Here is a 25,842-nt window from a genome sequence, read left to right on the forward strand (position 1 = left end):
CCCATTTGGTTACTTTTATTGTTGGAGCCTCATCTGGGACAAGAGTGTTGTAAATCCAGAGCATTAGAATGTCTTTTAAAAAGGACAGTTGTTGGGTGTGCTGGTGCACACTTATAATCCCAGTATTTAGGAGGCTGAGGCAGGAGGCTCACTGAATTAGAGGCCAGCTTGCCAGCCTGAGCTGCATAGTAAAACCCTGTTTAAAAGAAAAGACAAATGGAGTGGTTAGAGGAACCGGAAATGTGAGAATAGAGGTGTCTTCATTTTTTACTATTAGAGCCTGAAATTTAGTGTCTTAAATTTGCACAGTGGTATAAAAGGTATTAGGAAAAATAAGGAAATGGGAACCTGACCAGGAGTGATTACTCTCCTAATGAAGTGATTTTTGCCCTCCAAACTCCCCTCCACCTAGTTATTATTCCAGATGTCTTCACTTCAGTTGGGGACAGGAAGAGCAGCATGCAGCTGTGACATGATCAAGCCACTGAGGTTTGAAGTGTGACCGGAAGGTTAGAGGGTGTGGCCAGCTGTGTGCGAAGTCTCTAGCTAACTGTATCAGTAGGAAAGAATAGGTAGAATGTGGTTTCTGAAGGCTGCAGAAAAATAAATGAAAACTTTATATATTCATGTTTATGTGCATATATGTGTTTTGCACAAAAATGAACTTTGGAAAACAATTCAAAAAATTCTTTAGATTTCTCATCTTTCTGTTTCCTTACCTGCTTGTGTTAACGTTTAGTACTTTGATGTTGTGCTGTTTTAATCAGAGTCAAGTTAGGAGTTTCAATCCATCCCATCTGAAGTTAGTTATCCTCTAATATTATCTTCTCACCGAAAAAAAGAAGTTTGCCTTTGCTAGAAATGCAATGATTAGTAATAAAAAGAAAATAGAACTTAGAGGTAGCAGCTACACACTCTGGTGTTCCAATTGGTATCATTCTGCCTCTTTCTAAAACTATGAGATCTCAGATTTTATAATGAAGTTCTCTTAACTTTGTCCTCTTTGTCCATTAAGTATGTTGGTAGGTATCATACCTCTTGGGTTACTTTTATAATAATCAACAAGATAGATATGGTATTCACCCTTCTGGACTTTATGTTAGTGCTGCTGAACAACATGTAAAACATCTTTAAAAAAGAAATGTGCTCTGTATTTGTTCAGCCTGCACCCTGAGGATTGTCCTTCCTCTCACCAACTAAAGGATTGTAAATCAAAACAGAAAATAACATTACTAGAATCACCAGGGGCAAGTAAAAAAAGAATCTTTAGATTCGAGGCTATGGAATGGTTTTTCTAGAGCAGAGGTGCATATGTGTTCCAGCTCCTAAATTATGTTAATGTATCATCCCCACCTTTCAACCTCTGCACTCCAAGTTTGATATGGTAGAATAGAAAACCTAGCTCACTGTGCCTTAATTCTTTGTTGCTGTAATATCTGGGACTGGTCATTTACAAGAGGTTTATTCTATACAGATCATGATTTTGGAGGCTGGAAAGTTCAAGATCAGAGAGTCACTTCTGATGAAAGCCTCATTTTGCTTTAACTTATGGCAGAACGTGGAAGGGTAACTAGGTATGTATGTAAGAGACAGCATAAAAGGACTGTTCTGTGAGGTGGTGAATTCTCTCAGGAGAACAGCATTAATTCATTCATGGGGCTTTGTCTCCTGTGACTCAAACATTTCCCTTTTGGGCCCACATGCCAATATGGTTACTTTGGGATCTAAGTTTCAACACAAGTTTTGATGGGACAAACCATATTCAAGACATAGAAGTTTTTCAGGATGTCTGGATAGCAGTCCTGTGGCTTCTTTGTAGAAATTTAGGAAAGGAAAATAAAAGCAGAAAGAAAAAAATTAAAATGTAAGGCATCCTATCTGTAGTCCTATCTGTACTGCTAATTGCATTGGATTTCCCCAAGCCAATGAAATGGGTGACACTCTTACTGAACATGTGAAGATACTCTTATTGAACATGAGAAGAAACTGAGCCTTGAAGATTCACAAAGATTTGTTCAAATTTTATGGTTAGGAAGTATTTGAATCTTGGACTTCAAATCATAGTATTTTACTTTCAGTAAGAGTTTACTGTATGTATGCCATGTTATAGTCAAGCCCGTTACTTAGCAAATGCTCATAGCAGCCTTGGTAGGCTATCATCACTATGGTGAATCCAGGACATAGAGAATTACAAAGCCACACAAAGGAGCTACAGCTGGTATTTCAACTATATCTGCCTGGTTCCAGAATCCACACTTCGCAGCAAGAGCTTTATTGAATATCAAAGCCTTTCTGAGTCTAAGGCTCTTCGTATTCAACTAGATCTTACTTTACTTAATATTTTATTTTTTGAAGTACGAGGCTCAAACACAGGGCCTTCTGTGTTCATTCTAGGCAAGTGTCCTAACACTGGGAAATACCAGCAGTCAGGTCATGTTTTGAACTTGGTTGAAGAAGTAACATTAATGTGAATTTAATCAAGTTAGTTATCAAATTAAAGTTATTTTTTCAGAGAACCAAGTGGCTGTTTAGCTCAGAATGAGGAATGTATAGCCTATGACCATCTTTCCTTTCCGTCAGCATCAGCTTTAAATCATACAATTTCCTCTTTTCATTTCGTTCAACAGGAGGGGGAGAAAATTTGAGCTGGAGCATCATTCAAAGGCATTTCCTTTCCGCCTTTTATCTTATAACCTCTAAGAGGTCTAGGACAGTGAAAGCCAGTATATGTCTCCTTTTAGGGTCAGTTCCTTTTACTGGCATCACTACATAGCTCATATACAGGTAAGATCTGTTTTTATTCCTTTGGGTGTTTGAGCACGTTATTCTTTTGTTCTGGAGATGTAGAATTTCATTACAAATGGCATGAGAAGGAGGTTGATAGAAAAACATTCTTTACTAATTGCATACTGAGAAGTACATTAATTATAAAAGATGTAAACTTTTTAGTTTGCAGTCATAGAAGGTTTATGATCTTTTTGTGTTGTCAAAATGGAGAGGAATTGGGGGAAGAAGGAGAAATTATTTTTTACTTGGTCCTAATGGTTTACATGTTATCTTATCCATCTTGAAGGATTCTATAAAAGTCTTCCTTTTCTTAGGAAACTAGGGAAAATGAGAATAATTAAGTTTGAGCAATTTTATAAATTAAAATAATTAGAAAAGAATAAGGTTATATGTGCAGTTTGTTTTTCACAGTTTCTGTTTGCTGGAGATCGTCTTTCCTACTGATTAATGTCAAAAAAAAATTTAAATATTTACTATTTAATATTTATTTCTATATTGATACCTGTTTAGATTCTATCCTTTATGGATGCTAAATAGTGAGTGCTTATTGACAAATTTTATTTTCACATAGATTCTTCTAGCAACAGCATACTAGAAAATTATAAAATTTTCAAATACATGGGATCATTGGGAATTAAAAATAGAGGTGTTCAGTCTCCAAAGAAGAGATTTTTATTTACCAATTTTGTACAGAGTATTGAATCTGAAACATTAATCCTCAGATAATTCTGTTTCAGTGAGTATTGAGAGCACACTTTGGGAAATACCGTTGGAGTCACGTACAGTTGTTAAGAATGTAAGAATATTTTTATATTTCATGCATATTGAAATGTGTATGTTTCTAAAGACCAAACATACTTACATTTTTTCAGAATGCTTTGAATTCTTCTTATTTGAATTGATAGTATTTAGTGATTTGAGTTGGTACCCATTTTGCCTAATATTTTAAAGCATATATTTGCCATTTTGAGCAAAACTGGTTGGGTCAATAGGACAGTAATGTATTGGTAGAAGTTTTTGTTCCCTTCATATTTTCTAATAACCATGGCTGTGACCATTGGAAGTATAAATGATTTGAACAGAAACGTTGAAAGCTGCATAAATCTGGCTTAGTTTACAAGCCTTAGGCACTTAAAGGTATTAATAAACACGTGTCCACAGACACATGTACATATCCCTGTCTTCTCATGGGCTGACGTTTTAATTTTTTTTCTAGACAGTAATTGTCTCACAGCAAAATTTTACTGCAAAGCATAGTTCTCTTCTAGTGTAAAGATGAGCAATGAAGAGGTGACTTATTCAACCTTGAGATTTCTTCAGTCTCCTTCAGAGGCACAAAATAGACCAAGACCTGATGTTGCTGAAAGGCCTAGAAAAGCTGAGGCCAAAGGTATACGTTCTAAGCATCTAACATAACCTGTTTCTTATGACTTTCTAAGTTTTTGACATTTGGAGAAAAAGTCTTACCTTCTCCTTCTCATCGTCAGCTAGCAGTACAAAACCATAATGGGACAGTGTAGCAGAATAGGAGTCTCCTGTGAGAACAGAGGGATAAATACATTCTTTTAAATTTGAGAAAGTAGGAGATGATTATTATTCAAATATGGTCAAGAATTTGTGAGTCCTTTGAAAATAAAGTCTGAAGAAACGCTGCATAACAGATTTAGAAAAATGAAAAATGTATGTTTAACAATATTTGCACCTAGATAAAAGTGTTTTAGATGTTTTAAAATTTACCAGATGTTAGCCGGGCTTGGTAGTGCATGCCTGTAATCCCACCACTCAGGAGGCTGAGACAAGAGGGTCGTTGTGAGTTCGGGACTAGCCTGGGCTGCAAAGTGAGCTCAAGGCCAGCCTGAACTACATAGCAAGACCTTGTCTCAAAAAGACGAAAAAAAAATTTTTTTTTTTTTGCCAAATCTTAATAGCAGTGAAATGAGAAAAATGTTTAGATCAGAAGATAAATTCTAATTTTTCTATTCCCTCTTTATTTCTATTCTCCCACATCAAATATTGTCATAATTAAACTCTAAATTGAAAGCTTCTATTTCTTTGATTTAGCGATAGATAGAGGTACAACTTTTTTTTTTTTGTTGATACAGGGTATCGAACTCACGACCACATGCTTACAAGGCAGGCGCTTATGCCGTTGAGCTAAATCCCCAGGCCCAGGGTACAACCTTCTGATGATAAAGATCTCATGAGCACAAGGATAAGTAGAGTATTGTCTAGAGAAAAGTAGAGCTGATGACAAAGAAAAGAAGCAGATTTCTAGAAACTCCTTTAAGGATGGACCCCCTATCATATTTCCAGCTTCAGAGTATCCATGATTTATTACCAGTTTCTCAAGACTATTGGTTGAGTTTTCTTCTCTCTTTATGATTGATTTTGTGGTCACATGGAGGAGCATATATGCCAATTTGGATACTCTAATTTTTACTATGTCTATTGCCTTTGGTGCTTTTGAAATCATATAGAAATGGTTCCATATGTAGAATTTTGACAATGGTTGTATGTCTTCCAGAAGTCTAAAACTTTAAAACTATAGTTCTGTTTGTTAAACTATAATTATTTTCTTTCTTTGTTCTTCTTCTTCTTTCTTTTCTTTCTTTTTTTTTTTTTTTTTTGGTACCGGGGATTAAACTCATAACCTTGCACTTACCAAGCAAGTGCTTGAACCACTGAGCTAAATCTCCAGCCCTTTAAACTGACGTTCTTATATTAGAAATTTAAATCAGTTTGTATAGCATCATTTTATAAAATATTGTCCCCTGGTTTCAGTGGTGTCCTTGGATAATGTTAGTAGTAGACCGCGTTCTTTCCCTGATGATTAATTTTCTTCTTCTTTTTTTTTTTATCTAAAGGATTTACAGTGCCCTGGCATCTCATTGCAGCAGCTCTTGGGATCCTTTGCTTACTTTTGTTGCTGGCAGTTGTCCTGTTGGTGACAAAGAGTGAGTAATTGAGATACATCTTTCGCACATCTACCAGCATTAGACATGAATCATGCAGATATTAGCCATGTTCCATCCATTGTCTCCTGTCTGTCATCAGTGAATTCCCAGAGGCCTCTGGGCTTTGTTAGTTTTTTTTTTTTTTTCTCTCCAGGATCCGTCACAGTGTCACAGTGTTATTTGAAACTTTTTGTTTCTCTATTTCATTGACTCTAAGGCTGTGGTGAGCTGTCTTGTTCCATCTTATCCATGCCATGTTCCTTCCGATAGAGAACTTAGTGACGTTCTGCCATCTGAGTTTAGGTCACCGTGACTCTGAGATGAGCATTCATGGGGAAACAGCTCTTTGAAAGGAGTGATGGCCTTCTCATGATTTTCTCCTAAGCGTATAATGAGGAAATGGTTTACAATGAATCTGTATCTGAATGTAAAATGATTTTGTATTTAAGCTTTCTCTTTTGTTTAAATTCCTACACAGTTTTAGAGAAAATCACTAATATGCTACCCTCTGATCAAATTAGATATCTGGTTATTACTCTCTTTTATCCTGTGGATATTCCATCTGTTCTAATCATAATGATGCCATCTCTTCATGATTCTGAATTCAGACTTTTTCCTCAGAAGCTTTTAGTGAGCTGACTTTTACTTTGTTTTTTTTTTTTTGTAAATGATACATTGTTAAATAAGATCTAAGACATAAGGTATTATCATCATAATTTTACTCAGATATTTTATTTTATTTATTTTGTTTAACTTGTTAACAGTGAGAAATTTGATGTTTCCATTTCTTTGGTCAGTTCACAGAGGTGTTACTTTCTAAATGTCAAATTACTAATTAAAGTAGCAATGTAAGTTGGTTGTCACGGTGAGACTTTTTCTAATTTTAATATTACTCATTATGAGTATTTTTTGTATCATATCTATGTTATTAACTTTAGTTTTTCAAGAAAATGAAAAGGAGAAAGTTCTGGAAGACCTCAGCCAAGCTCACATTACACAAAATGTAAGCTCTTTACAAAAACTTTTGAAAAATGTGACTTCAGAATGCAACATTCTTAAAAACAAAATGGATAAAGAAAAAACGGATCTAAAGTTTTGTTTTTGGAGCAGAGGTCACGGGAAAGATAAAATCTTTGCAAAACCTTTGGAAAATATAGGTATGTTGGAAATCTTTATCTCTACTTCTATGAATTTTACTATTTTAGATACTCCATTTAAGTGAAATCATAAATATTTTTTTTCTTTCTATGGCTGATTTATTTTACTGAGCACAACATCTTCAAGGTTCATTCATCTTGTTACATGGCAGAATTTACTTCTTTTTAGAGGATACTTTCCTCATATGTAAACAAATTTTACTTCCCCTTTCATCTAGCAGTAGATACTTAGGTTGTTTCCTGTCCATTGTGAATCATGCTACATTGAAGATGGGAATGTATATACCTCTTGGCAATCCAGAATCTTGATGAACTGTGTATTATCATTTTACTGAGAGCTATGGCATTTTTATTTAGTTACACAAGTCTGATAAATATATTGCTCTGATTTACAAAATATTCGGTAACAAGAAATTTAATGATTCTTCTATGTTGTAGGGAAAACTTGTGAAGTGTGCTTGACCTGCTATCGAGTAAAGTGTTATTATTTTATTATTGATAATAAAACCTGGGAGAAATGTAAGCAGATTTGTCAAAATCAAGGATTATCCCTTTTGAAGATAGACGATAAAGATGAACAGGTAATATAGACTGTTACATTCACTTCTATTCTCTTGGACTTTGTCTCCCAGCCTGGGGCCTAAGACAATGAGGACCTCCAACTAGTCTTTGGCCACTGTTGTAAGTTAGGAGTCTCTCATGAGACATCTGCCTGCTGAGAAGCATAGGGTCCTGCTAATTACTAACTGCTCAGTACATACCATCTATTATGATGGTCCTTGCCATCTTTCTAAGGCTCTCTTTCTAAGGTGTCTGCAGAAGAGCCTCATGGAGAAGTATGTCTTTTTCTGGATAAAACTGAGCTCACTGGTAAAGTGGATCTAATAATTGTTTATTCCTATTGAGTGGCAACCAGAAAGCAAGAAGCAGCATAACCTAGGTGTTACCATTAGGAACCCAAGCAACTGACTGGGGATAACACCCATCTTTACCACATACTAGCCAGATGAGCTTAGGTAAACTAGTTAATCTCTCTGGGTCTGTCTGAAAAAAAAATAGAGGTGATAATGTCAAGTATGAATGTATTAACCAATGTTGCCATTTAGGTTTGGGGTGATTTTCATTGCATCTGCCATTAGATAATAATTATTTGATCAGTGTTCTGATAAATAAAGATGTGTCTTTAAAGACAATTATAAAAAGTAAAAATATATTAGCAATGCTACCATATTGAAAATTTAATTTTTATTGATTACTAAGGAAAATCATCTGCATTCTCAATATGTGTTTTCATAGAGAAATAAAATTTAGCCTGAAACTACTATTTATCATTTAGGAAAAGAACACAAAATTTGTATATAAATTTGATAAAAAACAATAATATCAAGTCATGATATAATTTTCTGTTTGATAGAGTAAAATACAAAGATAAGCCTATAATTTAAAACATATTCACTCATTTAATCAAACATTATGTGCTGTGTCACTATGAAGAACTATATTTTAACTCTAGTCAATACTTTTAAATATCGCCTCTTTTCTCCTAACTACTAAACTACAGAAAGTCTTTCTCTTAGAAGAAGCTTTAATGCACATTTTCACGTACCCTTTTTATTTTGATCAATTTGTTTGAAGATTATTTCTTTCACTTTATATTATGAGATCATCATTTTTCAGAATCCCTCAGCATGCTGGCACATGGGTTTGAGTAGTGTCATAAAGTGTACAAAATTATTTAATGAATATCCAATTGCACAACACTTAGGTTTTATATTTTTCTGAATGTTTAATAATTTGTGTCACTGATATTCATTTTTAAGATAAAGAATGTATTAGTGGAAAATCACTTCAGAAAAGGCAAACACAGGGGCTGAGGGGAGAGAGGGTGAGGAAGTAGGAGAGCTCTGGCCTCAGGAACAGCTGACTCCTCTGCCTGGCTTTCTTCTTGTTCACCTAAAAGATGAGACTTTGTTCCATGATAAATTTTGTTTCATTTACAGGACTTCCTTTCACGCCAGGTTCGTCCAAAGCAGTACTGGACTGGGCTATTTTTTGACACAAGTGAAAACAGATGGAAGTGGATGGATGCTGGCCGCTCTTCTGGAATGTGAGTTTCTGGAGTGTATTTGGAGTCTACCATAAATGCGGGTGTTGGGTGGATTGTATTTAAAAGCATGTTCTCTAACTTCTGACAGCCAATCCCATTTCCAAATGGAGGTTATCAGAACAGGGACAATGAGTGAAAGGTGTTTGAGAAAGCCCAGTTCAAAAAGGAAGAGAAGTGTCAGACAGTTACTAATCGTAACAAAGGCACAGTGCTCTAGAGTATGTGTTGCAGGTGCACAGAATAAAACAAAACAAATTTTAAGCTGATAGGAAGTGATTGGCTATCTTGATTTCTAAGAAATCTTTGGACCTCGGTGGTGGTGTGGTTACTGGGGTCAGGTGTGAGGTCTCAGTAAGAAGGCCAAGGTCTCAAGAGGTTCTCGTGGTGAGGAACACATTTTCTTTAATGGAGAGAAGCAGAATCTTGTGAGCCTGGTCACAACTTCAGCTTTCCATTTAACTACTTAGCAGCTATGTGTTTACTCTGTGTTTTTGGGCAGAGGTCAGACAGGTATCACCAGTTTGGCGGTGAATTTAACACCTCAGAATGCTGACTCTATGCTCTATGTGTTTCTGTGTATAGTGAGCATCTACTTGGTCATTTCTTCCTTTTCAGCCCATGTTGATCACACATTTACTTTATTGCTGAACCTTATCCATAACCAATTTTAGTGATTATCAGTTTACCTTCCCTTTATTAACATGTCTTATGTGTTCTGTCTATGCCTCACGGGCTACTTTGTTTTATTTTTCTTCTTTATTTCTTTGTTTTTCTTCCGGTAGTAAATTACATGAAAAATGCTTTGGTTTGAATTCTTAGGAGAGAGCTTCTCTTCTGTTTAAACCCAAGGTTCAAGACAGTTCTAGTGTTATTTCTGCTGAAAATTTATCCCTTTGAAGGCTCAGCCTTATGCAGTTTGGGTGGATTCATTATTTAGAATCTAAGTCTTGGGTGGATTTAGAATTCATCCTATGATTTCCCCCTGGGAAAACTGGTAGCAGTGTTTCACTTACCCTCAAACTCCTCACCTTTCCTTAAACTCCAGCCGGGTTAGGAATTGCTTCTCACCAGGGTATGAACTGACTGAACAAGAGTCCAATCTTTTCTTTTTAAACTGTCTTTATTAGGAAGAGTTCTGGCACTTGGTACACCATTTGGCTGAAACAGAAGTCTTGCTTGGAAGGGGTATTCAGTGGATTCACATCTTTTAACAAATACGTAACTGTTATCTGCGGGGTGGGGAGAATGAAACAAAACATCAAATAAACTTTATGTGGGTTTATATTCTAATTCTCTTTTTGTTCTTAAAATATAGGCATATGAGACCTGATTGTCTATGTGGCAAAAATATGCTTCTTCTTTTAATATCTTATTTTTGTTGAAAGCAATTGGCAAAGCAGGCCTGGTGTCTCATAATTGCATGATAATATTGCAAATTACTTTTGTCTGATGATTAAAGACCTGCCATTTTGGAACAGAATGGGGCATATAGGCCATTATTCTATTAATGGGCTAAAAATGAAAGCAGATCTTTAATGATGAATTTATGGTTAATACTTCCATGCTCTACGTAGTGTAATTAAAAAAATCATTATTTGTGTCATGGTAAACTTCAGAATTATACAGTTGCCTACGTTTTCTGTTCTACAGTAATGTTACCATAATGAATAAACTTCCTACGGATGGAAAATGTGCATTTTTAACTTCAGCAAGAATATCAAGTATTCCCTGTGATAACGCCTACTCCTGTATCTGTGAAAAGAGAATGGATGCTACTTTCCCTGCCTCGGTGTGCAGGAAGGAAGAAAGGTAAATATGGAGTGCTGTCGTTTTTGTGTTTCCTGTAATAGTTTGTAATTACTTACAAATCAATACTTCGACTGCAGGCCTTAGTCTGTTATGGAGATGAGCCCGAGAGGGAAGAAAACGTTCTTTTGGAACGTGACTTCAGAGGTCAGAAGCCACTGTTCTTCCTGCAGAAGAGGTGGAGACTGTGTCTTTGGGAGCCGCTTCCCTTTTCTTTGATCACCTTGAAAAATTAGTATTTCTGTACCTGAACTACTTACAGGACAAATTAAAGAACCTTGATAAACAGTTTGTGTCTTTTCCTTATTCATAGGGGAAATCATTTCGAAATCTTGTCATCCTGATATCATAAAAGAGAAGCAGAACAGCAGGCACATTGGTGAATTCTTGTAATCCCAACACTCTGGGAGGCTGAGGCAGGAGGATCTCAAGTCTGAGCCCTTGCTGGACAACTTAGTGAGATCAAAATACTAGGCAACAATTACATTATAGTTATATATGTTTCTTCTTTGATCTAGATTACCCTATTTTTAAAAAAATTATATTTCTATAAATGATTTGCAAACTTACTGAATAGTTGAAAGTATATTATAAGACACTCCCATGTATCCCTTGTATAGTTATCAGTTGCTTATATTTTGCTGCCGTGATCAGAATCCAGAAATTTAGCATTGGCGCAGTACTCTGACCCAAACTGTCATCTAGGTTCTATTGGCCCCATAGTATCACTTGCAGGTCTCTCTCCTCCATGCCCATCCATTCAGTCGTGACGCCTTTTAGCGCTCTTCAGTCTGAAAAAGTTCTTCCCTCCTTGTTTTTCTTGACTTTGAGAATCTAAAAATAATCTTGAGTTATATTTTGCATATAATAAAGCATAACATCTTGGAGTCGTGAGGAATAAAGGTTTTAACAAATACACACACTTCTTTTACACTATCGAAATGACACATAGCGCATTTCCATCACCTCTGAGGGTTCCTTCTAGCCTCTCACAGATACAGGGCCGTTCGCAGTTAGTGACATGCTTTCTTCCACTGCAAACACACCCTGCCTGTTGCTCAATTTCATGCTTCATGTGTTCTGTATGTGGTTTCTTTTTGCTGAACACGTTTTTCAAATTAATCCCTGGTTTTTCATGTATCAATATTTCATTCTTTTGTTACAAAATAGTATCCTATTTATAAGTGTACCACCATGTAAAAAATTTATTTACCTATGGATATTTCATGTGTTTCCAATTTTTGGTTATTATAAATAAAGTTGCCATGTATATTTGTACACAAGTATCTGTGTAGATTTTTAATTGCATTTATCTAAAGATGATACTGAGTACCATTTCATGTATTGATTGGTTATTTGTAAACTTCCTTTTGGAAACTATCTATCTTTGTTTCACTTTTAAAAATTGACTTTGTTTTCTAATTAAAATGCTGTGAGAATTCCTTATATAATTTGGATATAAACTTTTTAGTAAATGTATGTACTATACTTTTCCCTAGTCTGTGTCTTGCCTCTTCATTTTTTAATGTTTGTTTCTCATCTAAAAATCTTTGATGTATCAAGATTGCAGAGATTTTGTGCTGTGATTGCTTTTTGAAGGCTTAAAGTTTTAATTTACATGCTTAAGTTATGTTAATTTCAAGTGAATATGTGTGAGAAGAGGGTTGAGGTTCACAATGATTCCATCTGGATATCTGTTGTTTTTACACTATTTTTTGAAAATCCTTTCTGTTTTACCAATTACTTTAGTGTCTTTACAGAAATTAATTGATTAAGGGGCTGGGAATTTAGCTCAGCAGCATAAATGCCTTGCTTGCAAGCTCCTAGTCGTGAGTTCCATCCCCAGTACCGATAAAAAAAAAAAAAAGAAATTAATTGATTATATCAGTGTGCTCAGTTTCTAGATTCTGTATTCAGTCTCAGTAACCTGTGTAATCTAAATTCTTGCAGTAACACGATAATGTCTCAATTATTATTACCGAATTCCTTGTGATGAAATATGTTAATTCTTCAAATTCATTTATCTGCAAAAATATATTGGCTATTTCATGTTATTACACTTACTCAAAATTTCTTAAATAATGATGTTGAGATTCTAACTGGAACTGCATTGACTCTGTGGATTAAGTTGGAAGAACTGATATTTTAAGAATATTAAGTGCTAGAATTTATGACTATAATTTATCTTTCCATTCAGTTCCTTTTTAAGTTCTCTCAGCAATGTGTTACATTTTGTTATATAAATCCTATATACATTGTGTTAAATTTATGGGATCTTTGGTGTTACTTTAAAAGATACTTAAACTTTTTTCCAAATTGTTTATTATTGGATTGTAGAAATAAAATTCCTTTTCACAAATTTACCTTGTTCTCTGACCTTGCTAATTTTATTTTTTTTCAGTAGTTTTTTTTTGTGGCATTTTAAGATTTTTTCTGCTCTATGTTCACAACCATGTATTTATTCTAAGAATATAGAAAGCTTTCTTTTTCTTTCCTTTGGTTAATTGCAGTAACTAGGAACTTCAGTACAATGTTAAAGAGAATTGACAATAGTACATTTCCTTTCCTTTTTCCTAGCATTACACAAGCAAGTATTAGCCTTTCAAAATTATGTTTGTGGTCAGCTGTAATTTTTTTCTTTCATTTCTTTGACCACGTTGAGGAAATGCCCTTCCACTGTTACTTTATTAAGTTTCCTTGTGTGTGGGATTTCATTTTTATTGTATGCCTTCATCTGCACTAAGAGAAATGACTCTATAGATTCTCTCTTTTAGTCACAGATACAGTTTTGGTGTAGTTTGTCCCCCAAGGTTTGTGTGCCAGATCTCTGTCACTGGTGTCAGTTTAAGTGGGGGAGAGGTGTAGTGCTCAGTCACTGGGTCATTGGGGTGCTGCTGGGGAAGGGACTAACGCTCTTCCTGAGAGTGCACTGTCATGCATAGAGCAAGATAGCGCCCCTCTACTCTCCGGCTCCTGTCTCCCCATGTGAGTGCTCCCTTTGCTCTGCTTCCGCCATGATAATAGCTGCCATGTGGCACAGACCCTCACTAGAGAGCCTGGACAGAAGAAACCACCGACCCTGGATGTCCAGCCTCCAACATGAGAAGCTGAATAAATCTCTTATATACAAGTGACTCAGTCTGGGGTGTGTTATTATAGCAGCAAGAAACTGATTAATGCAGCCATTATGTTGAAAAAAGTCCTCTTTAACAAATGGTCCTGGGAAAGCTGAAAATCAACCCGTAGAAAGCTGAGACTGAATCTTTGTCTCTCACTCTGTAAAATCTCAATTCAAAATAGATCAAAGATCTTGGTATAAGACCTGGAACTCTGAAACTGTTAGGAGAAAACAGAAAGACAACACTTGAACATATAGATACAGGCAAAGGCTTCCTTAATAGGACTCCAATAGCTAAAAGAAACAGTAGCAGGATCAACAACTCACATTACACAAAATTTAAAGGTTTTGGCACAGTAAGGGAAGCAAAGTAAAAAGACAACCTGCAGAATGGAAGAAAATGTTTACCTTTTACCCTTCCAATACAAGACTAATCCCTAGAACATATAAAAACTAAAAAGTTTTAATACCAAAAAATAAAATAGTGAATGAACAAATGGACAAATAAGTTTACAAACACTTTCCAAAAAGAGAAGTGAAATGATCAATAAGTATATGAAAAATGTTCAACATCATTAGCCATTAGGGATATGCAAACCCAAATGACACTGTCATTCTGTCTCCTGCCACTCTGAATAGATGTCGTGGGAATACAAAAATGGTAACTACTGGCAAGCTTGTGATGAAGAAGTAACTTTTATATACCATAGGTGGGAAGGTAAATAAGGATAGCCACTATGGAAATTGGTATGATAATTCCTCAACTCCCCCCCAAAACAAAACTAAAAACAGAGCTGTTATTTGATCCAACTGTACCACTCCATTAAAACCAGTATATGTTGTAGTCAGGGGTTGTGAAGAGAACAATTACATGCAGGACACAGAATTTATAATACTATTCTATGATGGTCACCCGGAGTTACATATAAGAAAGTGCAGGAAATCCGTCCACCACACTAAAGACTGAATATTCAGCCTACAGCTTGGATCCTAAAGCAATGTCCTGTATGAGTCAGATGGAGGCCTAGAGCCCATGACAAGGACTCATGCCAGTCTGTTTTATGTGTCTGCACTGGGAAGGCCCAAAGGTCAAAGGTGAAGGGTAGAAAGTCTATGGCAGTTGAGTGAAGGAGCTGTGCCAGTAGATTGAGGGTTCCACACTGGAGATGAGAAGTCACATTCAAAATAAGGACCAGGGCTGCCCTAAAAAGTCCCAGAGCCATCCTCAGTGACATGGAGGTCCCCAGCTCCTCCAGTGATAAGAACAGTGGAGTACATACCAGGAGGCCAGTGTAACAGCTCATCCTGGAGGTTAAACAGCACGCATCGCATCTTCCCCTCCAGAGCCAGGAAACGATGCTCAGCGTAAGGACCTGGGCTCCCCCAAAGTGAACCACTGCACTCTCAGTGACAAGATCCCAAGCTTTTCCAATGATAGTTGCTGAATTCATAATGGGAAAGCTAGCCATGACAAGCTCTTATAGAAGAACCAATGGCTCAAAACAGCAACACTTAGGAGAACGCACAATGCCCAGCTCTTCTATTCTATGTCTCTATGCTGGAACTTTCCTCAGGTGAGCCATCTATACTCAGCACAATGCTGATTTAATTCTTCTGGTATTAAACTGACCATCAGTTTTTAATCCGTAACAGTATACTATATTCATTGCCACACAATTCACAACAGCCACAACATGGAACCAGTCAAGGTACCCACCAACAGATGAATAGATACAGACAATGTGATTTTTATATATCAGAGGATTATTCACCACAGAGAACAAAATTTTGCCGTTTGTAAGCAAATGGACATATCTGAATTTCATGTTGAAAAAAATAAGCCAGATTCAGAAAGGCAACTATTGTATGTTCTATATGGAATCTAGAAAAAGGCATGACAAGCATGTAAAAAAGGAGACTATTAGAAAAGAGGAAGAGAGAAAGGGGGTGGAGGGGTAAGGGTGGGTAACAGGTGGGATGGACATGATCAAAACCTATGTACTGATCCCCTCAAAGCAAAGTGGAGTGTGGCGGGGAAAAGGGAATCATGGGAGTGAAGATGGTTAAAGTGTGTTATGTACATCAATAAATCTGCCAAAATGAAACCCATTTATCTCTGTAACCAATATGCACTAATAAGAAAGACTTTGCAGAGAAGAAAAATGCCAAAAAAGTTATATAGAAAATGGAAAAGGAACAATGGAAAAAGTCATTGTACTAGGTAAAGAACACTCATTCTTAGTACTACCTGAAAAAGTTAATAGCTTAGTGAGAACATGAAGTGATAAGTATCAACAATAACCCGATGATCTGTTACAAAAATGAGGATATTAGTAGCTAAGAATATTTTGTAGCATCTATAAGAAAGTGTAGGGTCGGGGATTTAGCTCAGTGGCGTAAGAGCTTGCCTGGAAAGTATGAGGTCATGAGTTTGATCCCCAGTACAAAAAAAATGAGTGCATAGTATTGGGAGGCCTTATGTTTGAGGTAGATTCTGTGACTAACAGGACTTTGTGTCTTTTCTTGTAGGGGAAAGAGTGAAGTTCTCTTGCTTGGGGCAGCCAAAAGGGCAAGTAACAATGGGATAGATATGATCTAAATATATTCATTCAACCCTCTCACACAGGAAACCTAGGAGTCTGTGGAGGGTAATTGTAAGGTGGAAACATGAGATTGTGATATAAGATTAAGCACAGACACAAGGAAGGGAGTGGATACTGAGATGGAATGTGTGGCCTGGGATGTTTGTGATCAGATCTACTCCTAGCTGTTCCCTTGTTAGTTATCCACTGTAGGGTGACTAATCCTTCCACGCTGCATGTCCTAGTGTTTTGAGCCAATAAATCTTGAAGTGAAACTCAACTGTCATTGACACCTGTGGTAAGGCACAGTTCCAGACCTGTGGAAAGTCCCTACCAGTTTGGAAGTAATGTGCAGAGTTGGAAATATTAGTTCAAGACTCCAAATATGTAGACAAATCACCCAGGCTTATCTTCAGGTGACTGTTACATGTTCAACAATGTCTAAGTAAGTGTTACCAAGCTGAGAGACACACAAAGCTGAGAAAGTACCTAAGATGTGCTCTTGAGAATTTTTTTTTTTTGAGACAGAGTCTTGCTATGAAGTTCTGGCTGGCCTTGAACTTACTGTCTAGCCCAGGCTGGCCTCAAAGAAGCAGTGATCCTCCTGTCTCAGCCTCTTAGTACTGAAAATATAGGCATATATCATCATACTCAGCCTGAGGTTTTTTGAAGGGGGGAGGGATTCTTGAAAGATACATAAAATATGTTTTTTTTAAAACCAACTTTGTCAGTAAGAGGTGCTAACTAGAAGGTGGGAGAATGTAGGCTTTTTCTTTTTTGCCTCTGCTTTGGCTGCATCTCTAGCAGAAGACTCTCATTTGGATAGATTTGTGATTCTAGTTCTGGAAAAACCACCTCCTTACTTTATCACTGCTAGTTTAGGGGTTGGTAAGTCTTCCTGGTATTGTTTCTTACTCCTGCACCATTTTCTTGGTAGAGTGGTACCTCAGTTCACAAACTTAATTCATTCAATGATTCTGGTAGTGAATCCAAGTTGATTACAAACCAAATGAATTGTTCTGTAAGTTCAATGTAAATAAAGCTAGTCTACTCTGAGCCATGTTTTTTAACCACAAAAATTTGAAACAAATTACAGCACAGGACAGCATGAAGAGAGAGAACACCAGCCTTACCTCGCTCAGTATTGCCCTGCATGTTGTCTCCCTCGTTACTGCTCTGCACTGTTTTCTGTTAACCACTGTGCTTGCTTTGCACTGTCTTTGGAGCCGTGCTAGACTGGATTACACCATACAGTTGTGCATGTGCTAAAAAGCACTCAAAAAAGCTTCACAGCACGTAAGCACAGTTTTGTCTGCCACCGCTATCCCAACCAGCAGAAGCCACCAGCACATGTCAGAGAGGGGATGGCTACGGCTGTGTTTGACACCTGACACGGAGTTCATGGATGGAAGCAAAATTTTGCTGAAAACTTCTGTTTGTAAACTGGATCGTTCACAAGCAGAAGCATTTGTGAACCCAGGCATCACTAAATCTTTGCCACCTGCTTCATCAGCTCCCTGAAATAAAGTCTGTCTGCTTGGAAAGATTTGTTTTCCTTTTTGACTTGGACTGATGATTATAATTTCCCATTTTATCATGGTAACAATCCTATTGCATAATATCATTACCCTTTCTCAGGGAAGGAAACTGAAGCCTACCAAGACCATTCGATTAGAAACCAGGGGTGGAGTTGAACCTTTGCTGCCTGACTGTGTTCTGACAGTGACACATGTATGATCTTTATCCACAGTTCATGTAGCTTTCCCACTCTGTTAGGGGCCTGGGAATAGTGAATATTTTCTTGGGTATGAAGGCAAATAGAGCTGTACTTTATGACAGTCACTTGGAAATGGCTTTTATGCAAGTTATTGTGCTAGTTATTTAAACAATTGGTCTTCCAGTCTAATACATTATAAATTAAACCTGGTAAAAGAAAAAAGATTGAGGGTGATAAGCAATAGGTTCTAAATTATAGTTAACAGTAATTAGTGTGCTATTGTGCACATGGACGATTATATTTAATAGTAATGTCCTGTATTCTTCAAAAAGATAGAAAAAAGCTAGAAAAAAAGATTTTGAATGCCCTCATCCAAAAAATGTCAAATGCTTAAGCTGATAGATATGCTAAACCTGATTTACATTACACGATGTATACATGTATCTAAACATCACATGGCCTGTACAAACATGCACAATTTTATGTGCCAATTTAAATAATTTAAAATTTAAAAAATATACCATGGCACTTATACACAATAGAGTATTAATTATGCTTCATGGAACTTTCAAATGAGGACAAAGATATTCTTAGATTTAGGGAGCATTCTTAATTCTGTCTGATGGGTTTTGTTTGAAATTCAGACGCAGTGAACTCAGACCTTTAGAGAAAAAGAATGAGCCCCTTGGATTAGATTATTATCACATAGAAGTAAGTCACATTCAAAGCAGGTCATTGAATAGAAAGAATTTCTATTTCAATCATGGAATGATCTGGGCCTCCCCAATATTTTTTCTTTTGAACCAAGTGAAGGGAATTAGACTGAAGCAAGTGAAATAGATATACATTGATATACAAGTGAAATGGATATCTTTCTTTAGAAACAATATCATTTTTTGGAGTCTTTCATGTTATACTTTATAGTTGGATTTTAATTTATAAGCTTTAACAATCTAGATAGAGATTTTTAAAAATTTTTCTGGAGATATAGGGACTGACTAGCATCCATAATTTTTTCTTTGAGTATTGCAAATGGTAGGAACTTTCTGGTTTATATTTTCTCAAAGGCAATTATTTGGATCCCTTTTATTTATTTATTTTTACTGACTATTGTTGCAGATAAACCAGCAGCATATAAGAATACCATATTTGTATATGGTATAGTGTTTTCCTATATCCATTCTATACTGAGGAATATACAGTACATTTATTCTTGGGAGGTACCAAGACAGTAGATGAATATATGTGGGGACAAGTGTAGAGTAAAACTGATAAATTCATTGGGTTGTTGGGCATGTAAGATACTGTTTAAAACTTATGATTATATAAGAACAGATGCTATAGGCATATTCTATCAGAAACCCTGGATTGTATCTTCGTCTTTTAGTACTGAGGTTGCACTAATCTATAAATATCCCTTTTAGTATTCTCTGGGAATAAAGAAACATAGCTTGACATCTATTTGGGAGGGGAACTTCCTTCATTGTAATAGAAAAGTCATGATAATTCACACACCTCATGTAACACACCACATGTAGTTTTTAATGAAAATTGTATTTGAGTGGACTTTCTTCTTCACTAACAGGGGCCTTCCAAGTAAAGTTTATGTTGAAATTTTCCACTTGTTTAATGCCACTGTTGCAGAGATAGAAGGCAAACCAAATTAATTTCATGGGAGACAATGCTATAAAGTGTTAAAATTCCAAGATGTGCTATCTTATTATGATAAAAATTAATTGAAACAACACGGCAGAGCACACACAAGTGAGGCGTCAGGAAATGAGCACATGGGAAAGCTGCAGAGTTAAGTGTCTGAAGAATGAAAGTTTGTTAATTTTTACGCCACAAATCACAAAGGGTTTCCTGTTTTGTTATGTGTGTTGTTTTTAGTTCAAACTCTGTTGTTTTGTAGCAAATTATTCTTTCCATTCTGTGATGCTGGACTAAAAGAACAAAATTGACAGCTACAATGATAATAAATCCAGATTTATTCTGATGTCCATATTCTCCTTTTCATATGATTCTCTTGTTCTTTTCCTGACAATGTGAATATACAGAATCTGCCAAAAAATGTGTACAAACTTCAGGAAAAGAAAAATAGTACGATGTTTTTTCAACAGATGGTGTCACTTTCTTATTGGGGACCCAAGAGGATGTGGTATGTCTCAGAAAACCCACCACACTGCCGGTCCTTGAGAAGAAACTGAAAATGCGTGTGTGGCAATCTCAATGACCAATGTTACCCAAGCAGCAGTTTACCATGGCAGTAAATCTCTGGATGTTAATGGCCACCACTTTGAGGACTTCTTGTAATTGTAGAGGCTGAAGGTAACCTGTGTTAATCTTATGATGTCTTAATAAATTTAGTATTGAAATATTTATGCTACTTTTTCTTTTCCTGAATTGTGTATAAACTTTGGATGGACTCTGTATATTATATATATACATTATATATATATATATATATATATATATATATATATATATATATTATATGTAATATATAACTGATTTTCCCCAATGCAATTAAACATGAACTTTAATTGCTCCTAGAATATTTTCCTTTATTGCGAATAAAAAAGTTTCTTTTTGGATCTGGTGTACACAAATTCTATCTATAGGCCTTGAAGTGGTGAAGAAGCAAACACACGTAATGACTTCCAAGGCTGTGCCCAGCATCACAGGGCAGCAGGTCCTCGCCTCCTCCTGGATCTGCAAAGTACCACACTGCAGGGAAGTTCATCTTACCTTTCTTGAATCCGGTGAAATCAGATGAGACTTTTGCAATGTAGAGAAGCAGTATTAATGTTGGACAGCCATGCAGATGCATTATATGCTGATGTTCCATTCTTCACCTCTCTTCAGTATTCTTGGTAAACCAAGTGGACACCTCATGCTGGGTCTTGTTTCCTCTGTTAACAAATGGCCATTCCTTCAAAAAAGCTGAAACTATCATGACTTTCATAGCTTTGGAAAACATGAAGAAACACCTTGCATGTAAAAAGTCTGATTTGTAAATTTCTTTTTGCCCTTGCATTTATAACAGTTGTAAAAATAAAATTGAAGATAATGGGCATAGCAACCCCCAGGCTCCATCTCTTAGGCTCTTGAGGCCCGTGTTGCCCTGCTGCATTCTCTGTAGCCCTGTGGAGGGAGACTCACAGGGAGAAAGCTGGAAACTCTGGAAGCCCAAAGTGAACCCTGCAATCTCCACGAGAGTAAGCGCACAGTAGTCTCCTGGCAGGTGAGATATCACAGGGTGGAGGATCAAAATACCCCAGGTTACAACCATCTCACTCTCTGAACTTAGCACCAGTCAACACTTAGGTGTTGGGAGACACCGAGGAAGGACAACAAACAGTTCAGAAGCCAGAAACAGCAGAGTCAACCCCAGGAGCTTGGTGAGTTCGCTTAATACGGAAATAGAAAGTAATGTAAAATAGTACACCAGGGAAGATCACGCTTTGTAGGATAAGTTAATTTATTTCAAGTTTTCAATAATACATAAATGTGTTCAAAGAAAAAAAAAGAAAATGAAAACATGCTGTAATTTGGTAGTGAGTGACATTAGGGAGTCAGGTTTAGGAAAAATTCAAATTTTATCATTTCATTTTTTGTGTGCTTTTCTGAAACAGGGTCTTACTAGGAAGTTCAGGCCAGCCTTGAGCTCACCTGGTAGCCCAGACTGGTCTCAACTTTGCAATAATCCACCTGCTTCAAGTGCTGGGAATACAGATGTGTACCACCACACCTGGCTATCAATTCATTTTAATGGTTCATTAATTATTAAAATTCTGTATATTAGTCACATTCTCAGATAATATAGGAAGTTATTTTTATGTATAAATGTATGTTAAGACACATCCACTAAGCAATTTGATAGTGTTTCAATATTCTTTCTTCTTTCTTTCTTATTTTTTTTGACAGGGTCTTGCTATGTAGTTCAGGTTGTCCCTGAACTTACTATGTAGCCCAAGCTGGCCTTCAACTCACAGTGATCCTCCTGCCTCAGCCTCCCAAGTGGTGGGTTTACAGTGTCACTATGCCCAGCTCAGTGAACATTTTCTTAAACTCATATTTTTCGTGTCTTTTATTGGTGGTGTTATACTGCTTGCATCTGCAACAATTTTTTGTAATTTTGTATGTTTTGTGTGAAATGCTGTTGTATTACTACTTTTAATTCACACACAATTTCTTTCATCTAGTTTATTATTCCAAAATGCTCTTGCTTTAATGTAATCACAAATCATTTTCTTACATGTCAACTCTATCCTAGGCTGTGCTTGGTTTCAGGGATTCTAAGAAGATATTGTTTTCATATTGATGTTTGCTGCGATGCTTTCTTTAACTAGACTGAAAAGCCCAAAGGGCAGAAATTACTAGCAAACACTGCAGTGTATTTGATATCTAAAGGAGGCTAACGTAGGATCAGACTGGGAGCTGAAAGGGTCACAGAAGAGGGAGAGAAAGAAGTAGCCAGATAATGAGATCATTTTTGATGTTGATTTTAAATTCAAAGAGTTACTGAAGGGTTTTAACGGAGGAGAAAAGATGTAAGTTAGAATTTTTAGGATAATCTGACCACTTGTGGGGGGCTACATTCGGTAGGAGTGAGTAGGCACAATCTGAAATTTCAATTTTGTAGAAAGTCTTTGTGTTTTATGACTTATACTACGGAAAAATAGACAATGCCAGCCTGGTATGTTAAATAAAAATAAAATGAAATAATAGAATAAATCCATGAGTACAAAATGACATCGCATAAAGTCGTGAATATCCTAACCAATGTAAGTAGTAGGAATCTAAAATGCCTTATTTGCATAAGAAATGATATTTAAAACAAGAGGTACCTTAAGGGCCTACAGGTTTACTTAAATCACTTTAGGAAAAACAGACAAATTCTAGCTAAAATCAGTGTTTGAACAAGCATTTCCTGAAATATTTTGCTTTTTTGTTCTAAAGAAATTAATGTAAGCCCAGTAAGATACAAAAAGACATATTAATGCAACTAATGAAAGGTTGAAAGACAGCCTTAAGGACTGTAGCTCAGTGGTGCAGAGCCTGCCTGGCAAGTGGCAGATCCTGAGTTTGATTCCCTGTACCCTCCCCCAAACAAGCTCCCTCAACCCCAAATAAGTAAATGAATGAATAAAACAAGGAGACAGTCTTAGAATCTGAGAATAACAGAAACGAAGTCTAAAGCTATGGTTGCATTTTAGGATGGATTTAAATATGTGTAAGACTGCCAAAAGTTATCGCAGTAATTTAAAGTTGATTTAAACAGTGAATAGCCGCCGCTGCGTGGGAGGCGCTCCAGAAATTCAGGTTAATAGATGAATTAAAGACTATTATGTGAGACTGTCTGTAAACTTTATTCGTAATACTTATAAGCTTATAAGTATTACGAAGTAATTACGAAATAAGTATAAGTATTATGAAGTATTACGAAGTATTAAGAAGCTTTTTTAAGTTCTAGGAGAAAGAATGCTTTTTATAAATTTATAAGACGCGTTATTTGCTGTCAGTTCCTCTTGTTTCTGATTTTATTTCTGACTTTGTAATTTTCTATCATAGCCACCAGATGGCAGCACCACATAAACAAGTTCTAAAACCAGGCCTCAAATTTGAAAAACTGCAAGTCAGGAAAAATAAATAAATGTAATCTATTTGCATAAACTGGTATTCTAGATACTGATAGACTATTGCTGCTCTCAATTTATCAAAATATCAGTAGTTTTAAAAATGGCAGCACTTTTCGAGCCAAAGATTCTTATAGAAATCTATATTCAGAAAATAATAGATGTGGACAAAGCAATCATAGCTTTGTCAGATTTTTTTTAACCTTAAAATTAGATAACCTATTGGTAAGACTTTGCACTGTGGGTTTGGAGGGGATTTGGGGGAAATGTGGATTCTGTCAAACATCAAAGATACGATTCCGACCTGCAGAACACTGAGCCATCTGGCGTGTGGAAAGCTGATGTGTAGAAAGATACGCTTCCATCGGGCATGCACGGGAGCACCTTCCTTAGTTAGGCTGCACAATGGTCCGGAGTTTAGTGGCTCTCTTCTCATTACCCACGGTTTGTTCCCTCCAGGAAACTCCGAGTCTGTGCACTTTTCCACCATTTTAGACCAACTTCTTCACTCCTCATTTAAATCTTGATAGCCTAGTGAACCTATCAGTTGTCTGGAGGCAAAAACATAACTTATTCCAACTTTGTCCTCATGCCTTAACAATTAAATTTTGTGCATGATTAGAATGCACAAATCTTGTAAACATTAAAGTGGATTTATTCTTATAATTATGAACGTAAAGAATGAAGTGATTTTGTGGAAAGGACATTTTTATATGGAAGATTTAACAAAACATTTCTTATTGTTGACTATAGATAAGCCAAATGAGAATAAATACATAATTTACCTTTTATTCTTTGCCTGTAAAAGTGTAAGTACCAAAATATACTGCATAAATGCATTGATGTACACTTACCGTTGTCTTTTTGTGAGTCACTAAATTGCAGATTTTTAATCTAAACAATTAGGGTAACTATTTTACTATCCAATTTTTTGAGGGTTAAAGTAATTTGTGTAAAACAGCTACAAAACCCAAACAAAACAAATAATCCATCTAAAATCAAGTCCCACAATTTGGGACATGAATTCTCTAACATATTCGTTAGATTCAGCCAGTAAACAATGAAAGTGCAATATGTGTCCTCTCCAAACAAAAAACAAAAGCTGAAAGATTATTTCATGCTCCTTTCTGAAGACAACCCATAATGAATAAATAATTTTCTCAGTTTCAGTTAAAAAAAACCCAACAAAACCCAATGAAGTAAGTACCTCACAAAGTTATAGAATCTAAAGTTAAGTTTCTGTCACAGTAAGAAATTGTTGAAAATCTAAAAAGCACCCCTCACAATTAAAAAAATAAATCTGGACACTAGCACATTTTAATAATCAGTAACATTAATGTCATATTCTCATGTAGACAACTATTAGAGTAAAAATACTGGGAGAATCCACATAAAGAAGGCCTAATTTAAAGACAGCCAAGGATGTCAATGTAAATCTTGCATCAGTGTTATCTTTAAAATCAGATGTTGCCTGTTTCTGATGCTTGCATGAAAGGGGCGAGGAGCGAGGCCGTTGTCAAGGTTACCCTGCTCACCTGTGAAATGTTCTCTGTGCTGGCCCTGGAGGATAGTAACTGAGCTGAGGCTGGGGCTTCCTGTGTGGTTTCAGCTGTTACCCAGCCACTTCAGCCACCTCTGCTGGGCAACATATGTTGTTAATCTCTCAGGAAGTATGTGGATCTATTTTTATATCTTATTTTTATAGGACCTCTAGGATGTTTTATAATTGACTTTCGATTCTTAGGATAGTATATGTTTGAGTTGGCATGGACAAATACCAAATAATCTAGAGCTCACTTTTGCTATTGAACTATATTTTACTACTAGTTTAAATACGCTTTAATAAAACAATATCAAATGGGGAATCTTTTAGAGACCAAGTGCCCAAACTTCAACCCAAAACCAATTTACTTATTGCAAAGGGCCAACAATGCAATTAAAAATGCGGAGATTTCAGTCTAGAAAAAACAGCTCA

General features: G+C 36.2%; 1 protein-coding gene across 4 annotated transcripts; it reads left to right on the forward strand.

Annotated features, from left to right (window-relative positions):
- Positions 1–1,436: 1,436 nt before the first annotated feature.
- LOC101787140 (T-cell surface glycoprotein YE1/48-like) lies at positions 1,437–11,099 on the forward strand. 4 transcript variants are annotated; one of them, XM_013152936.3, is made up of 10 exons: positions 1,437–1,574; positions 2,628–2,784; positions 3,525–3,583; positions 4,004–4,177; positions 5,652–5,741; positions 6,680–6,898; positions 7,337–7,479; positions 8,899–9,005; positions 10,656–10,814; positions 10,892–11,099. In XM_013152936.3, exons 4-10 carry the CDS (start codon positions 4,063–4,065, stop codon positions 10,896–10,898), a joined length of 840 nt encoding a protein of 279 aa, XP_013008390.1. In that variant the 5' UTR covers positions 1,437–1,574; positions 2,628–2,784; positions 3,525–3,583; positions 4,004–4,062; the 3' UTR covers positions 10,899–11,099. The 4 variants fall into 4 exon arrangements, with proteins under 4 accessions (XP_013008390.1, XP_063094261.1, XP_063094260.1 ...); XM_063238191.1 differs by having other exon boundaries at positions 4,045–4,177; XM_063238190.1 differs by having other exon boundaries at positions 4,056–4,177.
- The last annotated feature ends 14,743 nt before the right edge of the window (positions 11,100–25,842 follow it).

This window comes from Cavia porcellus, unplaced genomic scaffold, assembly GCF_034190915.1.
Source record: "Cavia porcellus strain 051 isolate PalLab524CR breed Dunkin Hartley unplaced genomic scaffold, mCavPor4.1 scaffold_27, whole genome shotgun sequence".
In the NCBI taxonomy this organism is placed as follows: Eukaryota; Metazoa; Chordata; class Mammalia; order Rodentia; family Caviidae; genus Cavia; species Cavia porcellus.